The sequence below is a fragment of the Nyctereutes procyonoides genome, unplaced genomic scaffold, assembly GCF_905146905.1.
Source record: "Nyctereutes procyonoides isolate TBG_1078 unplaced genomic scaffold, NYPRO_anot_genome, whole genome shotgun sequence".
NCBI lineage: Eukaryota > Metazoa > Chordata > Mammalia > Carnivora > Canidae > Nyctereutes > Nyctereutes procyonoides.
Window position 1 is genome coordinate 55,927,975 of NW_026575020.1, and position 19,500 is coordinate 55,947,474.

At 42.3% G+C, this 19,500-nt stretch overlaps 1 protein-coding gene across 4 annotated transcripts in view; it reads right to left on the minus strand.

Moving 5' to 3' along the window:
• Window positions 1-18,022, minus strand: part of RNF157 (ring finger protein 157) — an 81,231-nt gene extending 63,209 nt beyond the window's left edge. For 3 of the 4 annotated variants that reach the window (XM_055331070.1, XM_055331097.1, XM_055331089.1), the window contains exon 1: window positions 17,863-18,022. In XM_055331070.1, the coding sequence (XP_055187045.1) occupies window positions 17,863-17,950 (88 nt within the window). In that variant the 5' untranslated portion in view covers window positions 17,951-18,022. The remainder of the gene's footprint in view (window positions 1-17,862) is intronic. The other variant, XM_055331079.1, reaches the window with a different exon arrangement.
• Window positions 18,023-19,500: the final 1,478 nt, after the last annotated feature.

Genomic DNA, 19,500 nt, shown 5'->3' on the forward strand with positions numbered 1-19,500 from the left:
CTGTGTGTGTCTCTCATGAATAAATAAATAAAATCTTTTAAAAAAGTAAATAAAATAAAATAAAATTTAAATTCAATTAATTAGGGACACCTGGGTGGCTCAGCAGTTGGACGCCTGCCTCTGGCTCAGGTCATGATCCTGAGATCTGGGATCGAGTCCCACATTGGGCTCCCTGTGAGAAGCCTTCTTCTCCCTTTGCCTGTGTGTGTGTGTGTCTCTCTCTTTCATGAATAAATAAGTAAATCTTTAAAAAATAAATAAATTCAATTAATTAACATATAGTGCATTAGTAGTTTCAGAGGTAGAGTTCAGTGATTCATCAGTTTTACATAACACCCAGTGCTCATTACATCATGTGGCCTCCTTAATGCTCATCATCCTGTTATCCCATCCCTCATGTCCCTCTCCTCCAGCAGTCCTCAGTTTGTTTCCTATGGTTTAGAGTCTCTTATGGTTTGTCTCTCTCTCTGATTATGTCTTGTTTTATTTTTCCCTCCCTTCCACTATGCTCCTCTGTTTTGTTTCTTAAATTCCACATATGAATGAAATCATTTGATAATTATCTCTTTCTTATTGACTTACTTTGCTTAGCATAATACCTTCTAATTTCATCTATGTCATTGCAAAAGGTAAGACTTCATTTTTGATGGCTGAGTAATATTCCATTGATTATATACATACCACAACTTTATACATTTATCTGTTGATGGACAATGGGGCTCTTTCCATAGTTTGGCTATTGTGGACATTTCTGCTATAAACATTGGGGTGCAGGTGCCCCTTTGTATTACTACATTTGTATCTTTGAGGTTTATACCTAGTAGTGCAATTGCTAGATAATAGGGTAGCTCTATTTTTAACTTTTTGAGGAACTTCCATACTGTTTTCCAGAGTGGCTGTACCAGCTTGCATTCCTACCAACAGTGTAAGAAGGTTCCCCTTTCTCTGCATCCTCACCAGCATTTGTTGTTTCCCGACTTGTTAATTTTAGCCATTCTGACTGGTGTGAGGTGGTATCTCATTGTGGTTTTGATTTGTGTTTCCCTGATGCTGAGTGATAGCATTTTTTCATGTGTCTGTTGGCTATTTGTATGTCTTCTTTGAAGAAATGTCTATTCATGTCTTCTGCTCATTTTTGACTGGATTATTTATTCTCTGGGTGTTGAGTTTGAAAAGTTCTTTATAGATTTTTGTATACTGACCCTTTATCTGATAAAACATTTGCAAAAATCTTCTCCCATTCTATAGGTTGTCTTTTGGTTTTGCTATTTCCTTTGCTGTGCAAAAGTTTTTTATTTTGATGAAGTCCCAATAGCTCATTTTTGCCTTTGTTTCCCTTGCCTTTGGAGATGTGTCTAGCCAGAGGCTGCAGCAGCCAAGGTCAAAGAGGTTGCTGTCTGTGTTCTCTTCTGGGATTTTGATGGATTTCTGTTTCACCTTTAGGTTGTTCATTTTGAGTTTATTTTTGCGTATGGAAGAAAAGGTTCCAGTTCCATTCTTCTGCATGTGGCTGTCCCGTATTCCCAACACCATTTGTTGAAGAGACTGTCTTTTTTCCACTGGATATTCTTCCTTGCTTTGTCGAAGATTAGTTACCATAGAGTTGAGGGTTTATTTTGGGTTCTCTATTCTGTTCCACTGATCTAGGGGTCTGTTTTTGTGTCAGTTACCATACTGTCTTGGCAAGTATGGCTTTGTAATATAGCTTGAAGTCCACAGTTGTGATGCCACCATCTTTGGTTTTCTTTTTCAACTTTCCTTTGGCTATTCAGGTTCTCTTTTGGTTCCATACAAATTTTAGGACTATTTGTTCCAGCTCTGAATTAAATGTTAATGGTATTTTGATAGGGAAATAATCTTTTCTTCTTTTTGTGTTCTTGTTGATGACATAGTAAAGAAATATTCTGCCTTTAAGTGAAAAATATTAATCTTCAGCTACCTGCTTTTGAACTAATAGAGCTATATACTTGAATACTGCAGAAAATGGAACTATATCTTAAAATAATTTTATACAAAATTAAAATATGACAAAATTGGCTATGGGAATCCTATTTTCGTGTATTTGAAAATCTTTACCTACATGGTATTTCAATAACATACTTTAAGCTTTCAGTCACAAAAATGAAAAAACTGAAATTTTTTCAAATACCTCTATTTGACTCAATTCTAATACTACAGCACTCTTTTTGTTATTCATGCATGCATTTATTTATTTATTCACTTATTTAAAGTAGTCTCCATGTCCAGTGTGGAGCCCAATGTGAGGATTGAACTCATGACCCTGAGATCAAGACCTGAGCTGAGATCAAGAGTTGGCTGCTTAATAACTGAGCCACCCAGTCACCCCATCCATGTTTTTATTTGAAAAATCACAAGAGGTGCCTCACTGGCTCAGTTGGTGGAATGTGGGACTCTTGATCCTAGATCAGAAGTTTGAGCCACACAGTGGGTGTAGCGATGACTTAAAATCAGATCTTTTTTTAAAAAAAATTTACTTATTCATGAGAGACACAGAGACACAGGCAGAGGGAGAAGCAAGCTCCATGCAGGGAGCCCGACGTGGGACTCAATCCCAGGACCCCAGGATCATGCCCTGAGCCAAAGGCAGGCACTAAACTGCTGAGCCACCAAGGGATCCCCAAAATCAGATCTTTAAAAAATTATGCAAGTATAACATGCCTTTTGCAAAAAGTAAAAAATAAATATACATGGAAATATATAATTTAAAAAGTGATAATCCAACTCGACTCCGTGAGAAGTAATTCCACTATTAACAACTTGTTTGTGGCCTTCCAGATTTTCCTACACATATATACATATACATGTTCAGGTTTTCTGTTTTATTTATTTTCTTTTTTAATTTAATTGGGATATTACACATATTGATCTGCAAGTTACTTTTTTCTTTTTTTTTTCTTTTTTTTTTCCCTAATACACTGTAAGCATCCTTCCACGTCTGCACTTGGGATCGAACTCATTATTCCTAATGACTACATAACAATAACCTCATATTGAGGACTTACTCCATACCAGCACTGTACTAACATAGGTTATCCCTCCCGCAACCCTGTCAGGTGGGTGATACAAATTCTTTTATTTTACAGAACCAATGATAAATGCACAGAGAAAGCAAGTTATTTATCCAAAGTCACACAGCTAATGAAAGGCAATGTCAGGTCCCAAATCTAGCTATTTTTATTCCAGAATGCCTATGTGTACTCTTAACCATTACACTATATTCCCATTGAGTGCCCAGATTAACTGGTTCCCTACTAATGAACATTCCTGCTCTCCAGTTTGCATTGCTTGCTTGCTTTTTTCCCTCCTGCGTGGTGTTATTGTTGCTATTTGATTGTTTTTACATCTGGAATTTGTCCTTATGGACTGTGTTGGATAAGGGGTTAATTATTTTTTTCCAAACAGGAAACTTTACTAACACCAATTATTGAATGTTCCATTACCCCCACTAAATTGAAAATCTATTTTTATCATGCTATATATACCTAGCTCTCGACTCTATTCTATTCTGAATGAGCACAATGAAGTTTGTGTTTGAGTACAATATAGTTTTAATAACTGTAGCTTTACAGTATTAGAAGCAAGGCACACATCAACAGATCCAAACCTTCCTCCCATTCCCAAGGTCCCAACTCTGACCCCTCAGTCTTTCTTCTACTTTGTGACATTCCCTCAAACCCCTCAATATTACACAAGTTTCAACACCTTGCAACTTCCCTATATTTCTATCTGTACTTTCTTCTGGTCTCAAGAAGATAGTTCTTCTCTCCCTTTTCCAAAGTTAACTTTTTCACTTGAATTCCTATCTCTAACAGCCTCTACTTCTTTGAGACCTCATCAACGACCACTCTCTTTCTCAATGTTTCTATTCCTCTTTCCATTGTTTTTTTGCTTGCCTTGCACTGCAAGCATATTCTGGTCTTCCCGACTTAAAAAATACAAAAAGAGTTCGTGTGCCATGCCTTAAAATCTGCCCACTGGACACCCATCTGTCATTGCTGTCTGCTCCCACCTACATCCAATGACTCCTCAAGCCTTTGCAGGGCTTTCCACCACTCTACTGAGATTTCCCTGGAATACCCGGCAGGCCAAGTGCGTTCTCACCCTTCATTCACCTTATGAATGCTCAGAAGACTTCCACTCATTTCTGAGGCTCTTTTTCCCTTGGCTTTCAAAATCCTCATGGTTCTGAGTCTTTTCCTACCTACCACGTGTTCCATGCTTTCACGCAGCCCACAAACATGGACAGGTCTCTAAGAGCTCAGGTCTCTCATTTTCTTTCATTCTTTCTCTCTCTCCCTCATAGAACCAAAGCAGAGGCTCTGATTTAGACAGAGCTGGATTTCATCCCGGTGCTGCCTTCTACCATTGTGTGACTGAGGACAAGTTTTTTAACTTTTGGGGGCTTTGGTTTATCTATAAAATGTATAGTAACACCTCTTTCAAAGGACTGTTGTTAGGCCCAGGGGGCAATTAACACACATCAGCTTCTCTTTTCCCTGCTCCCAAACACTTTCCCCTGATCTTTCTTTGGAGTTTCAGTCCAATCTTTAACCACCTACAATATCTTTTCACCTAGATACTCCACCTTTGCTTCAAATTCAGTGAATAACCCTTTTTTTCTGGGAGAAGGACAAATAAAGAGCATCTTATCTTAAGAACTGTCACAGAACTCCTCTTATCAAAGGCACAATCTTTTTTTGGAATATACCTTAATGAGCTACTTAGGATGGAAAGCAACACATCAAGGGCATAGGCACATTTGTTATTTGTTGATACAACTTGACCTGCTTTGTAATTTTTCTTCTCAAAGGGAAGAGTAAGGAGAAGTAAAAGGAAAGAAACAGCATGGAGAAAGGCTCCAGTCGGTAAACTTAAGAGCCAGTGAAACTCCTAGCTGAAGTACTGTTTAGGGTGATGATCTTCACTATTCCTACAGAATTTCTGCAATGTAAACTCAACTTCATCAACCTCCACAAATCTTTAGTAGAATTTACATTTTGAATACTTTACGTGAATGGAATTTTTTGGAGAAACTGAAGAATGGACTGAAGTCACATTTATTGGGGGGCAGAGACAACAAGCTGGAGCTCATGAGCCAACATGGTTGTCCCACTGCTCATGTGGGAATTCACAGAAATCTTGGAAGGGGCATTAGAAGTCTATACTCTATGATTTGGGACAGTGGGTAAGTATCTAATTTACCTAGATCTTAAGGAACAGTAAAGCCCAAGCTGACATTTGGGATTCACTTATAAGCAGTTTCTGCCCCAGATTCCCAATTTCTGTCAATGGTGCTTACTTCTCTGGTCACCCAGGTTAAAAATGTCAGCCATCAAAATCACAAAAACATTGAATGTGTGCTTTGTGCAAAGCATCCTTGTCAAGACCTCAGCCCTTTCGTAGTTTGATGACAGTGGATTATCAGATTATAGTTCCCTAGCAAATCTCTATGCTTCTAGTTTTCTCCCTACAACCTATACCTCTAAGGGATAAATCTTCTTTAGCACACCATCTGGTTCCTCTCTCTTTTGGCTCCTACCTCCCTCCCAAATCTTGGGGTTGGGAGTTCAAGCCCCATGTTGAGTGCAGAGATTACATAAAAATTAAAGTATTTAAAAATTAAAATAAAAACTTAAAAAAGAAAATTTTTAAAAAGCACGCCAGTAATCTCCAAGGCCACTACAAATGCTATTCCCCACTTTGGACTATTTGGGAGTCCTTCGATGTGTGACGTGTTCATAGGAGCCATTGCTCCCAAGAACTCTACACTTTTTGATCAAGGTCTTCTCTGTATTTTATTCAGTTGGCATAAACCCCTCTGTACTGTTATTTTTAACAGCTTTATTGAGGTGTTATTCATCTATCGTACAATTCAGTGACTTTGGTAACCATCACCACAATCCAGCTGAAAACACTCCCACAAACCCAAAATGTTCCTTTGTGCCCATTTACAACTAATTCCTACTCCCTTCCCTACCTGTAGGCAAACACTGCTGTTTTCTATCTCTATAAATTTGCCTTTTCTAGCCATTTCATATACCGGGACTCATAACACAGCCTTACATCCAGTCTCTTGCACTTAACACAATGTTTTTGAGGTTAATCCGTGTAGTGCAGCATGTATCACTAGTTCATTCCTTTAAATTGCTGAACAGCATTTTATGGTATGATTATATCTCATTTCATTAATCCATTTACCTGTTGATGAACATCTGGGTTATTTCTCATTTTTGGCTATTATGAACTATGCTGCTATGGATATCTGCATACATGCCTGTGTGTAAATCTTCTGGATAGATTCATGGCAGTGAATTGCTAGATCATAGAGTAAATTTATGTTTACCTTTTTAAGACTCTCCCAAACTCTTCTAAAGTGGCTGCTACCATTTTACATTCCCATGGGCAATGCACAAGGATTCCAATTTCTCTACATTCTCACCAACACTTGACATTGTCTTCTTTTATTGTAGCTATCCTAGTGGTTATGAAGTCCTATCTCATTGTGGTTTTAACTGTATTTCCCTAACAACTACTGGTGTTGAGCATCTTTCCATGGGTTTGTTGGCCATTTCTGTATCTTCTTTAGTGATATCTTTATTTAACTCTTTTATCCATTTTTATTTATTTTTTAAGTAGGGTCCATGTCCATGCCCAGTGTGGAGCCCAATATGGGGCTTGAACTCATGACTCTGAGATCAAGACCTGAGCTGAGATTAAGAGTCTGACACTTAACCAACTGAGCCATGCATGCGGCCCTCTTCTGTCCAGCTTTTAATTGGGTTGCCACATTGATACTGAGTTGTTCAAGTTCTTGGTATATTCTCGATGCAAAGCCTTTATCCGTGTATTTTGCAAATATTTTCATTCAAAAGGTGGCCTGTTTTTTCATCTTCTTGTCTTTTGAAGCAGAAACATTATTAATCTTGAAGAAATCCTATTTATCAGTTTTTTCTCTTCTGGATTGTGCTTTTGATACTCTATCAAGGAACTCTTTGCCTAATCTGAATCAAATAAATATTTTTTCCTATGTCTTCTTTTAGGGGTTTTACAGTTTTCATTCTAACATTTAGGTCCATTTTTAAAAACAGCTTTATTGAGATATAATTCACACAACATATAATTCACCTATTTAAAGTGTACTATCCAATGGTTTTTTAGTATATTCACAGTTATGCAACTATTCAGCACTAATTTTAGGACATTTTCATTATCCCCAAAAGAAACCCATTATCAGTCACTCATTTTCCCCTCCCCCAGTCACTCACATTTGCTAATCTACTTTGTCTCAATGGATTTGCCTCACAGATATTTGGGATTATACAAGTTATAGCATTTTGCATCTGGCTTCTTCCACTTAACATTAATGTATCCAAAGTTCATCCATGGTGAAGCAAATACCAATACTTCATTGCCAAATTACTTGTTATTGCCAAATAATTGCCATTACTTGTTATTGCCAAATAATGTTCCATTGTATAGACTTATCACATTTTATCAGCTGTTCCACTTGCCAGTTGATAGACATTTGGGTTATTTCCACCTTTTAGCTATTATGAAAAATGCTGCTACTGTGAACATTCATGCACGTGTTTTGGTGTGGATTTATTTTTTTTCCTCATTTTTCTTGGGCGTATATATACCTAGAAGTGGAATTAATGAGTCATTTAAGGAACTGCCAAATGTTTTCCAAAGGAAGTGCGCTGTTTTACATTTCTACCAGCAGGGTACCACAGTTTCAATTTCTTTATATCCTCACTAGCACTTGTTATTAGTTGTTATATTGATTATAGCCATCCTAGTGGGTGTGAAGTGGTATCTAATTGTAGCTTTGATTTGCATTTCCCTAATGGCTAATGATGATGAGCATCTTTTCATGTGCTTATTGTCCATTTGTATACCTTTTCTGGAGAAAGGTCTATTCAAGACCATTGTTCCTTTTTTAGTTGGGTTGTCTTTTTCTTTCTTTTTTTTGGGGGGGGGTGTCTTTTTCTTACTGAATTATACATGTTCTGTATATATTCTATTTATTTTATTTTATTTTTATAAATATTTTATTTATTTATTCATAGAGACAGAGAGAGAGGCAGAGACACAGGCAGAGGGAGAAGCAGGCATCATACAGAGAGCCTGACGTGGGACTCGATCCAGGGTCTCCAGGATCACGCCCTGGGCTGCAGGCAGCACTAAACCGCTGCACCACCGGGGCTGCCCTATATTCTATTTTTTTTTAAAAAGATTTTATTTATTTATCCATGAGAGACACAGAAAGAGAGGCAGAGACATAGGCAGAGGGAGAAGCAGGCTTCCTGCAGGGAGCCTGATTTCAGACGCCATCCTCAGACCTGGAATAATACCATGAGCCGAAGGCAGATGCTCAACCACTGAGCCACCCACGCATCCCTCTTTATATATTCTTGATACAAATCCTTTATCATATATACAATTTGCAAATATTTTCTCCCCCTCTGTGACTGACTTGCGTTTTCATTCTGTGATCCATTCTGAGTTAATTTTTGGTGATGTGAAGAACTAAGTCTTTTTTGGTTTTTGCTTATTATTATCCAAATGTCCCAGCAGCATTTGTTGGAAAAAAACAAAAACAAAAAACTATCCTTTGCCTCTTGAAATGTCTTGGTACTTTTTTTTTTCAAGACTTTATTTGACAGAGTGAGCACAAGTGGGGGGAGGGAGAGAGGGAGCAGAAGCAGACTCTGCTGAGCGCAGAACCAGCTGTAGGGGCTAGGCTAGACACAGGGCTCAATCCCAGGACCCCAGGATCATGACCTGAGCCAAAGTTGGACACTCAACTTACCGAGCCACCCAAGGCACCCCTTGTCTTGGTACTTTTGTCAAAATCAACTGACCATAAATGTTAAGGTTTTATTTCTGATTTGCAATTCTGTTCCATTGATTTATATACTTTTTTTTTAATCTATATAACTTTTGTTTGCCAATACCACACTGGTTTTATAATAATTTTTTAAATTGGATAGTGAAAGTCCTCCAACTTTGTTCTTCCATTTCTTTTTTCTTTTTTAATTAAGATTTTATTTCTAGGTACTCTCTACACCCAGTGAGTGGTTCAAACTTACAACTCAGAGGTCAACAGTCACATGCTCTACTAACTGAGCTAGCCAGGCCCCCATTTTTCCTTTTCAAAATTGTTCTGGATATGCTAGATCCTTTGTATGTGCACATAAATAAAAGAATCGGCTGGTCAATTTCTTAAAAAAAAAAAGTCTGCTGGAATTTTGACTCAATTTTTAGATCACCTTGGAGAACATTGGCATCTTGACAATACTGAGTTTTCCAACATGAGATGTTTAATTACTTAGATTGTTTTAAACCTCTTTAAAGCATCAATCTCAGCAACATTTTAGAATTTTCAGTGTACAAGTCTTACACTTATGTTAAATTTATTCCTTAGAATTTTATTCTTTTTGATGCTATTGGGAATGAAATGCTTTCTTTTTGTTTTTTTTAAATGCTTTCCTAATTGCATTTTCAGATTATTGCTTGCATGTAAAATACAATGGATTTCTGTATGCTGATCTTGGAGGTACAACCTTCCTAACTCATTAAGTGTTGTAGTATTTTTGTGGAATCCTTGATATTTTCTGCATACAGGATCATGTCATCTGTAAATAGACAGTTTCACTTCTTCCTTTATAATCTGGGTGCCTTAAAAATATCCTTTTTAACGTGTATGTGTGGGACTCCTGAGTGGCTCAGCGGTTGAGAATCTCCTTTCAGCTCAGGGCATGATCCTGGGATCAAGTCCCACATCAGGCTCCTTGTGAGGAGCCTGCTTCTCCCTTTGCCTGTGTCTCTGCCTCTTTCTGTGATTCTAGTGAATACATAAAATCTTAAAAAACAAAAAACATGTGTGTTTATTTATTTTGCCATACTAGTTAGAATCTCCCATCAACCCTGAATGGCAAAAGCAGACATCCTTGCCTTGTTCCTGATCTTAGCAGGAAAGCATTCTGTATTTCACCATTAAGTATATTAGCCACGGGATTTTCATAGATGCCCTTTATCAGGTTGAGGAAGTTCCCTTCTATTCCTAGTTTGCTGAGTGTTCTTCATCTTGAAAAGTCTAGATTTGTCACATGTTTGGTCTCCACTTATTGAAATGATCATATGGTTTTTGTCCTTTGTTGTACTAAAATATTAACATTGATATTAAACATTGATATATAAAATATTAACATTGCTTTCAGATATTAAACCAACTGCAGTCTCAGGATATACCCCACTTGGTTATGGTATAGTCTGTATTATTTATCTACATATGCCCACATTCTACCTCTGACACTAGATGATAAGTCCTGAAATTCTGGGAGAAGTGCAAGTTTTAAATAATCATTTTTAAAGGCTGTAATTTTTAGATTTTAGAAAAATGTTTTCATAGCACAAACACTCTTTCAGCAACTAAAACCTTGAGCTTAGCACCTACGTTGTAAGGATAATTAGTTAAAATAGGAAGCCACTATGATTGTTAAATTTTATGTGTCAATTTGGCTAGGTTATGATGCCCACTTGTTTGTCCAAACATTAATCTAGATGTTGCTGTGAGGGTATTTGTAGATGTGATTAACATCTATATTTAGTTGACTTTAGGTAAAAGAGATTACCCTTGAGAATGTGGGTGAGCTTCATCTAATCAGCTGAAGACTACAAGAACAAAAACTGAGGTTCCCTAGAAAAGGAATTCTGTCTTAAGACTCTAACACAGAAATCCTGCCTGAGTTTCCAGCCTGCCAGCTTGCTCTACAGATTTCAGACTCAAGACTACAACTCCTGTCTGAGTTTACGGCTTTCTGGCGGGCCCTAAATATTTTAGACTTGCCAGCCCCCACAATCATAGGAGCCAATTCCCTAAAATAAACCATTTTATTTTAAGGAATAAACATATATTTTTAAATGTACATTTATTTCCTATTGTTTTTTTTTAAGATTTTATTTATTTATTAAAGAGAGATACACAGAGAGAGACAGAGACAAAGGCAGAGGGAAAAGCAGGCTCCCTGTGTTGAGCCTGATGTGGGACTCGATCCCAGGAGCCCGGGATCATGACTTGAGCCAAAGGCAGACATTCAACCACTGAGCCACCCAGGTGCCCCCTATTGATTCTGTTTCTTAGAGCATCCTGATTCTGTCACCAAATAGCTTGTATTGTTAATACAAATAGCTTGTACTGTTAATACTCCCTTCTATGACCTCTATCTTAAATTACAAAGTTGATTTGAAGACTATCCTGCTACTTGGCAAAGGAATCAATCACTGAGCACAAGGATGAAAATCTATATACTGGTGCATAGCAGGTGCTCAATAAAATACATTAATGGTAATAAAGAGAGTCTAAAGAGCAAAAGAACATAACCATATCATATAAGGAAATCAAAGGCCCTAAATCTGCGGACAAAATCAAGAAGTCAAAGAAATCAGTCTGCTAATAATGAAGTGAAGTACAAATAAAAATATTAGAGGTTTCAAGAGGTGGGTGCCTGGTGGCTCAGTCTGTTAAGCGTCTGCCTTTCCTCAGGTCATGATCCTGGGGTCCTAGGATGGAGCCCCACATGGGGCTCCCTGCTCAGCTGGGAGTCTCCCTCTGCCCTTCCTCCTGCTCATGCTCTCACTCACTCTCTCTCAAATTAAGAAATAAAATCTTAAAAAAAAAAAAAAGAGGAGAAGTACTACTTTTTAAGTGTTTAAAAAATAATACTGGGACACCTGGGTGGCTCAGCGGTTTAGTGCTTGCCTTCGGCCCAGGGTGTGATCCTGGGGACCTGGGATTGAGTCCCACATTGAGCTCCCTGTGTGGAGCCTACTTCTCCCTCTGCCTATGTCTCTGCCTCTGTGTGTGTGTGTGTGTCATGAATGAATGAATGAATGAATAAATAAATAAATAAATAACATCTTTAAAAAATATAAACAAGGGATCCCTGGGTGGTGCAGCGGTTTAGCGCCTGCCTTTGGCCCAGGGCGCGATCCTGGAGACCCGGGATCGAATCCCACGTCGGGCTCCCGGTGCATGGAGCCTGCTTCTCCCTCTGCCTGTGTCTCTGCCTCTCTCTCTCTCTCACTGTGTGCCTATCATAAATAAATAAAAAATTTAAAAAAAAATAAACAAAAAAATAATACTAGCATTTGAGGGGCCCTTAGGTGGCTCAGTCCATTAAACGATCAACTCTTGATCTCAGCTCTGGTCATGACCTCAGGGTCATGAGATTGAGCCCACATCAGACTCTGTGCTGGGCACGGAGCTTGCTTAAGATTCTCTCCCTCGGGATCCCTGGGTGGCGCAGCGGTTTAGCGCCTGCCTTTGGCCCAGGGCGCAAATCTGGAGACCTGGGATCGAGTCCCACGTCGGGCTCCCGGTGCATGGAGCCTGCTTCTCCCTCTGCCTGTGTCTCTGCCTCTCTCTCTCTCTCTCTGTGTGACTATCATAAATAAATAAAAATTTAAAAAAAAAAAAGATTCTCTCCCTCTGCCTATGGCCCTCCCCTCTACTCCTGAGCACATGTGCACATGCGTATGTGCGTGCGTCTGTACTCTCTCTCAAAAGAAAAAGAACACTAGCATTTGAACTCTTGATCTTGATGACTTCATCATTAAACGGAGCAACATTTAGGTTTTTTGTGGTATTAAATATATTTACTATGAGTTTCAGGAATTTACTTAATTTTGAGGTATCAATCAAATTGTGCCAGAACCAAACAATTCTTTATTCTGTAGTAAGTTCCAGATTCTTAAGTCCTTGGTTTCAAAACTAATATTGATGTTCTTAAAAGCTAAGAGAGACTTTCATAACTATGTGGTGGACAAAGACATTACCCGTGCTTTAAATACCGCTCTTGCCATTGGACACACTCACGTGATAACATATATGTACTCCAATATAACAAAAATTTGGAGAACAACAATGTTAGCTGCTCAGGACTCTACCATTCTGAATTTTTTTTATTTTCTTTTATTTATGATAGTCACACAAAATGAGAGAGAGAGAGGCAGAGACACAGGCAGAGGGAGAAGCAGGCTCCATGCACCGGGAGCCCGACGTGGGATTCGATCCTCCGTCTCCAGGATCGCGCCCTGGGCCAAAGGCGGGCGCTAAACCGCTGCGCCACCCAGGGATCCCCCATTCTGAATTTTTATAATAGGTTTAGCTCTTAGCAACCTGAGCAAAATGAATAATTCTTGTTATTTAATTTATTCAGATACACAGAAAGAAATAAACTAGATTCATTAAGTGCTGAAATGTAATTAATTAAATTGTCTTTACAGTATGCCCATATCTTGCTGGATAGAGAGAGCAGACCTGATGACTTTTATCAATGTGGATACCCCTTTCAAAAGATGAGCAGGTGTGCATAAAAACCATGTTAGCAAAGCCATTCCTTTGCTAAACAAATGCTCATGGGCTTTTAAAGAAGTGAAGATCGGGGATCCCTGGGTGGCGCAGCGGTTTAGTTCCTGCCTTTGGCCCAGGGCGCGATCCTGGAGACCCGGGATCGAATCCCACGTCGGGCTCCCGGTGCATGGGGCCTGCTTCTCCCTCTGCCTGTGTCTCTGCCTCTCTCTATCTCTCTCTCTCTCTCTCTCTCTCTGTGTGTGTGTGACTATCATAAATAAATAAATAAATAAATAAATAAATAAATAAATAAATAAATAAGGAAAAAAAAAAGAAGTGAAGACCTTAGAGAAGAATTTAAAAGCAAGCATAGCTCCTAACTTAAAAATTACAAAGGTACAACCAAATACAGAATAGTGCTATAAATAGCTTTCTATGTTAATGCAAAAATACTATATAGAAATGAGCTCCCACCATGCCTTGCTATTTAAATGATTAATAGTCATATATTAACACACTAAATATCACCTAAGAACATATGTATAACATTAATCATTGCTGTACTGTTCGCAAGAGTGTAAAAATTGGAAAAAATAAAAAAAACACCTGCCAAATGTTCATCAATAGAAAACTATGTTGGGATCCCTGGGTGGCGCAGCGGTTTGGCGCCTGCCTTTGGCCCAGGGCGCGATCCTGGAGACCCCGGATCGAATCCCACGTCGGGCTCCCGGTGCATGGAGCCTGCTTCTCCCTCTGCCTGTGTCTCTGCCCCCCTCTCTCTCTCTGTATGACTATCGTAAATAAATTAAAAAAAAATTTTTTTTAAAAAGAAAACTATGTTAAACCAGGGTATTGGCATACAAAAGAGTATTATATAGCTGTTAAAAAAAAAAGACAGGGATCCCTGGGTGGCACAGCGGTTTAGCGCCTGCCTTTGGCCCAGGGCGCGATCCTGGAGACCCGGGATCGAATCCCACGTCAGGCTCCCGGTGCATGGAGCCTGCTTCTCCCTCTACCTGTGTCTCTGCCTCTCTCTCTCTCTCTGTGACTATCATAAATAAATAAAATTTAAAAAAAAAAGACAAAGATACTCTCTAATACGGAAATAATATAAGAAGATCTCTAATATCTCTAAAAGTGGGGGTGGGGGGATGCCTGGCTGTCTGTCAGTAGAGCATGTGTCCTGATCTCGGGGTTGTGAGTTCAAGCCCCACACTGAGTGTAGAGATTACTTAAAAATATAAAATCTCTTTTTAAAAGTGGGGGAAAAGTGCAGAACAGTCTAAATAGCATGTATGCTTGTATTTGCACAACAAACTCTGGAGAATCCCAAAGAAACTAAAAGTAGTTATAGAGGAATGAGAGGTGTATGGGGAGAAACTGGGTGGATGAACAATGCAGTGAAAACAGGATTTTCACTGTATGACTTTTCATTCTATTAAACTTTGAAACATAGGGGCATGTGGGTGGCTCAGTCAGTTAAGCATCTCTCTTGATTTTGGCTCAGGGCATGATCTCGAGGTCGTGAGACCGAATCAAACCTCTCCCACTGCCCTCAGCAGGGTGGGGAGGGGAGGTCTGCTGGAGATTCTTTCTCTCCTTCTCCCTTTGTCTCACCCCACCCCACCCCAGCCCCACTCTCTCTCTAAATAAATAAAATCTTTTAAATTAAAAAAAAAAACACTTTGAATCATGTAACTTATATTACTTACTCAAAAAATAATTTTCAAATAAATAATTTTTTAAAGAAGTCCCCAATGCAAGGCTTGAACTTACAACCCCAAGATTAAGACCTGAGCTGAGTGATCCCTGGGTGGCGCAGCAGTTTGGCGCCTGCCTTTGGCCCAGGGCGCGATCCTGGAGACCCGGGATCGAATCCCACATCGGGCTCCCGGTGCATGGAGCCTGCTTCTCCCTCTGCCTGTGTCTCTGCCTCTCTCTCTCTCTCTCTGTGACTATCATAAATAAATAAAAATTAAAAAAAAAAAAGACCTGAGCTGAGATCAAGAGTTGGAGGATTAATGGACTGAGCTACTCAGGCGCTCCCCAAAAATAATCATAAAAAAATTTAGGCTATTTTATTTCTACCCATCTCTAAAAAAAGAAACCTAAGTTTCAACATGAAATCAGCTGTTCTCAATAATTTCTAAATGTTTCCAGTTCAACGAGCATACAAAACTAAGGGGTTCCTCTAAAAATATAAAATAAGGAAAGCAATTCTGCTGGGCGCTGTGACCATCACTGCAGGGATGGATGGCAGAGTTGCTTTTGGAAACTATTCCACAGGCAGCAGAGCCTGAGACTTTCCAGAGAGCCAGAGGTCCCCAGCTTAGCCAGTCACCTGAAGAAAGTGGACTCTGTCATTTGCTTTGTTCTATCAGTATTAAAGGTAAGAAAAGTTCTCAAAATCAGCCTGGTCTGACTCCCCAACAAGGACGGGCCTTTGAGTTTTGTCTCAGTTCTGATGCAGAACAGCCTCCTTTCCACAAATCACCACAAGTCCAAATCCTTGTGAAAGGCAGAGGCTGGTGGCTTAGCAAGAACAGCACTAACTGGGTGGGTGACCTTGGTCATGCTAATTTATTTCTCTGGACTTCCATTTTCTTACTGGTGAAATGAATGGGTCTTGGGCCAAATTCCCAAAGGTTCCTTTCAGGGCTATGATACTATCATCCTACACAATTTAAACATCAGCTGAAGGGTGGGAGATGCTTCCAGACTATAGCATACAAGTTCATGGAAATTCTCAAGTACACAAAGGTTTGCTGACTGGGACCTGAATGTTCTGATTTTTTTTTTTTTAAGATTTTATTTATTTGAGAGAGAGAGAGAGAGAGAGAGAGAGAGAGAACCAGCAGAGGAGAGGGGCTGAGCAAGAGGGAGAAGCAGACTTCCCACCAAGAAGGAAGTAAAATCATGACCTGAGCTGAAGGCAGACTCCCAACCGACTGAGCCACCCAGGGGGCCCCTGATACTTTTTTTGTATTTTGTCTTCAACATAAGTAATGTGGTCCCCCTGCTATAAATATTTCTCACACACATAACTTCCAATTAGAAGTGATTCACAACTAGTTAACACTTTTAAAACATGGATGGAGTGGAGAGAATTAATTTCGGACAGTCAACCACTGAGAGTGTTGGTTAAGAAAAGTTTTAATTTGGGCCCGTTATCCTTTTATGATCATCATCCAAGATTCACACTTGTATTAATATCCTTTAGGGAGCAGCCTTCTAGAGATTTACCTATGCTAATTCCCACACGTGAAGGGAGGGTGAATCCTCTTCTGAGACTGCAAACTGCTGAAATCTCCAACCTCAGCAAAACATGCTCTATATTCTAATCAATAAAAGCTAAGTGATTTCAGCAAAAGAAAAAAAAAAAACAACACTCCCAAATACTTGTGCATATTTTTGTCTATTAAAAAGCAAAGTGCATGCTTCCTTTGGCATTGGTTTCATACAGTCATAATTAGAGTTTTATTAAAACACTAAAGACCCGCAGCTTTATCTTAGACTGTTTTAAAACAGCTCTTAATCATATTCATCTAGGCAAGGATTCATTCTTTGGCACAAAGGCAGCGAGAGACACAGCTCTCAGCTCTCGGCAGACTCTCTGCAGGGTGCAGGTTCATTGTCTGGTCCCTGCTTCCACCTGGCACAAACCGGACACACTGCTGGGAAACCAGCTCATCTCATTAGCATGTCTTTATTCTAAGGCTCCAATTCTGACACCTCTCCAAGATCACCAAAATCCTCATCGGGTCCTAGGCCAAAGAGAAGAGGGTAGCCACCGGTGCCCAGAAGTCTTGGGGGGGGGGGGAAGCAATGAAAAATAAAGAGCAGAGAGTTAGGTCATGCACCCGCAGTTCAGAATTGGCTGGCGCTCAATCCACTTGCGATCCTCTATCCTTCGCTGTCAAAAATCCCTCCTCCGCCTCCGACGCTTATGCCACAACCCGGAGGCTGGAGACGCTTACCTTTCTTAAGGATTCTGAAAACAAACCTTAACACTTCCATACATTTTAAATACCTGTGCCCCGTCCCCGAGCTATCCCCATCCCAAAAACCAGGTCTGCCGTTACTCCGGCAAAGGCGCAGCCGGGCTGACTGGGATACTCCGATTCCCAAACATCGTCTCACACACTTCTGGCGCTGCCGACAGCCTCTTGCACCGCGCCAGCCCTGCAAGCGCATCCCGGGCCTCCATCCTCCGGCAGGCGGGGGCCCTTCGCCCTGAGCAGCCGACTTGCAGCCCGCGCCCGTGCCTCCGTCTCCAGAGGCCTTGGGTGCGCGGACCCCGCCGGCCGCCCGGCACCGGCGCGGGGGCCGAGGCCAGGCCCACGTCCGCGCGCCCCCGGCTCCCGAGGGAAGGGGCGCACCGGGCGCAGGGGAGGGGCCCCGCCCCCCGCCCCCCGCCCCCCGCCGCCGCCCCTAGCCCCGTCCCGCTCCCGGCCCCGGGGCGCGCCCGGCCCGCCGGCCCTCACCGGACTTGGGCGGGTAGCGGTACACGGAATTGGACGGGATGTCCACCTCCTCCACGCCCGCGTGCTGCCGGCTGGTCAGGGCCCCCATGGCGCTGCGCCCGCGCCGCCCTCGCGCCTCACCGCGGCCGCTCGCCCCGCGCGCGGAGCGGGGGTCGGCTGCCCGCCGCGGCCGGCTCCGCCTCGGCGCTGCGGCTCTGGCGGCGGGGAGCCCCCGGCGCGCCGCGCACCATCCTCCGCCGGGCCCCGCGGCGGCGCCTCTGCGAGGGGGCAGCGGGTCGGGCCGGGGGCGCCGCCGCCGCCGCCGCCGCCGCCGCAGGCCGCGTGATGTCAGCGACCGCTCGCGCGCGGGGCCCGCGGAGGCGGCGGCCAATGGCGGGGCGGGGCGGGGCGGGGCGGGGCGGGGCGGCGGCGCCAGCCAATGGGCGGCGGGATGCGGCGCGAGCCGCGGGGGTCCCCGAGCTGGGAGCCCGCAGCCGGCCGGGGCCGGGCTCCTGCGGACCCCGGGGCGCCCCGGTCCCAGCCCCACGAGGGCGGTGCGCGGCCGCCCGGCGGGGGAACGGCTGCTCCAGCCGCGCCCCTGGCATCAGAGTGCGGGCAGGCGGGAGCCCGCAGAGCGGTCCCCCGGGCCCCCCCAGTGCATCCCGAGCCGAGAGAGGGCTGCGTGGAGGCAGCATCTCTCCGCCCCGGAGCGCTCCGCTGATCCCACCTCCCAGGGGTCGGGGTCGCGGAGGTTACTCAATGCTGGTGACCCGCTAGGGAGGTGACACCATCCCTCTCACGTAGCTCCGAGCTCTATCCCATGCACCATGCACGCCGTGGATGGGTCCCTGAGGCGGCTCCCGCAGCCCCGAGGTTTGGAGAGCATCAGCCCAAGATAAAGATCAAGACGTCCAACCTCTGATTGCATCTTTTGGAAACTTTGGAGGCCTGCGTGCGAAAAGTCAGCGCAGGGAAAGGAGCTCGGGGCCTGGCCGAGCAAGAGAGGCCTCCTCGATGAAAGCACGCAAGACAGTGGGAGGCTCGGACAGGCGGAAGGCAGCACTCTAAAAGCTTAATTATAGACATCCGTATTTTAAGCCTTTTATTTTATTTGTGGGTCTGGTGTTTTATTTTTGTTTTTGTTTTTGTTTTTCCCCCGAGAGGGTGGACTCATCAGCAGAAATTTCAACTGCTAGAACATGACTTCAACAACTTTTCACAATCTTTAAAGTACAGTTTCTGGAGTGTCCAGTTCCCTTGATTAAGCTCGCAAATCCTTTTTTTTTTTTTTTAATAGAGTCTAGCACTTTCCTGATTATGTTTTGCGGTTTTCATTGCCCTCTTTTCAGCAGTAGCCAACAGACCTGGTGCTAAGGGTCCGCACGTAGGCCCAGTTGCCTTGGTTTTCTCCAGAGTCCCGAGCATGGGACACCTGGGTGGCTCAGTGGTTGAGCATCTGCCTTTGGCTCCGGGCGTGATCCCCAAGTCCTGGGATCAAGTCCCACATCGGGCTCCCTGCATGGAGCCTGCTTCTCCCTCTGCCTATGTCCCTGCCTCTCTCTCTTTCTCTGCCTCTCATGAATAAATAAATAAAATCTTTAAAAAAAAAAAAAAAGTCCAGAGCAAGGCAGGAACACATTTCCATTGTTTATATTGACT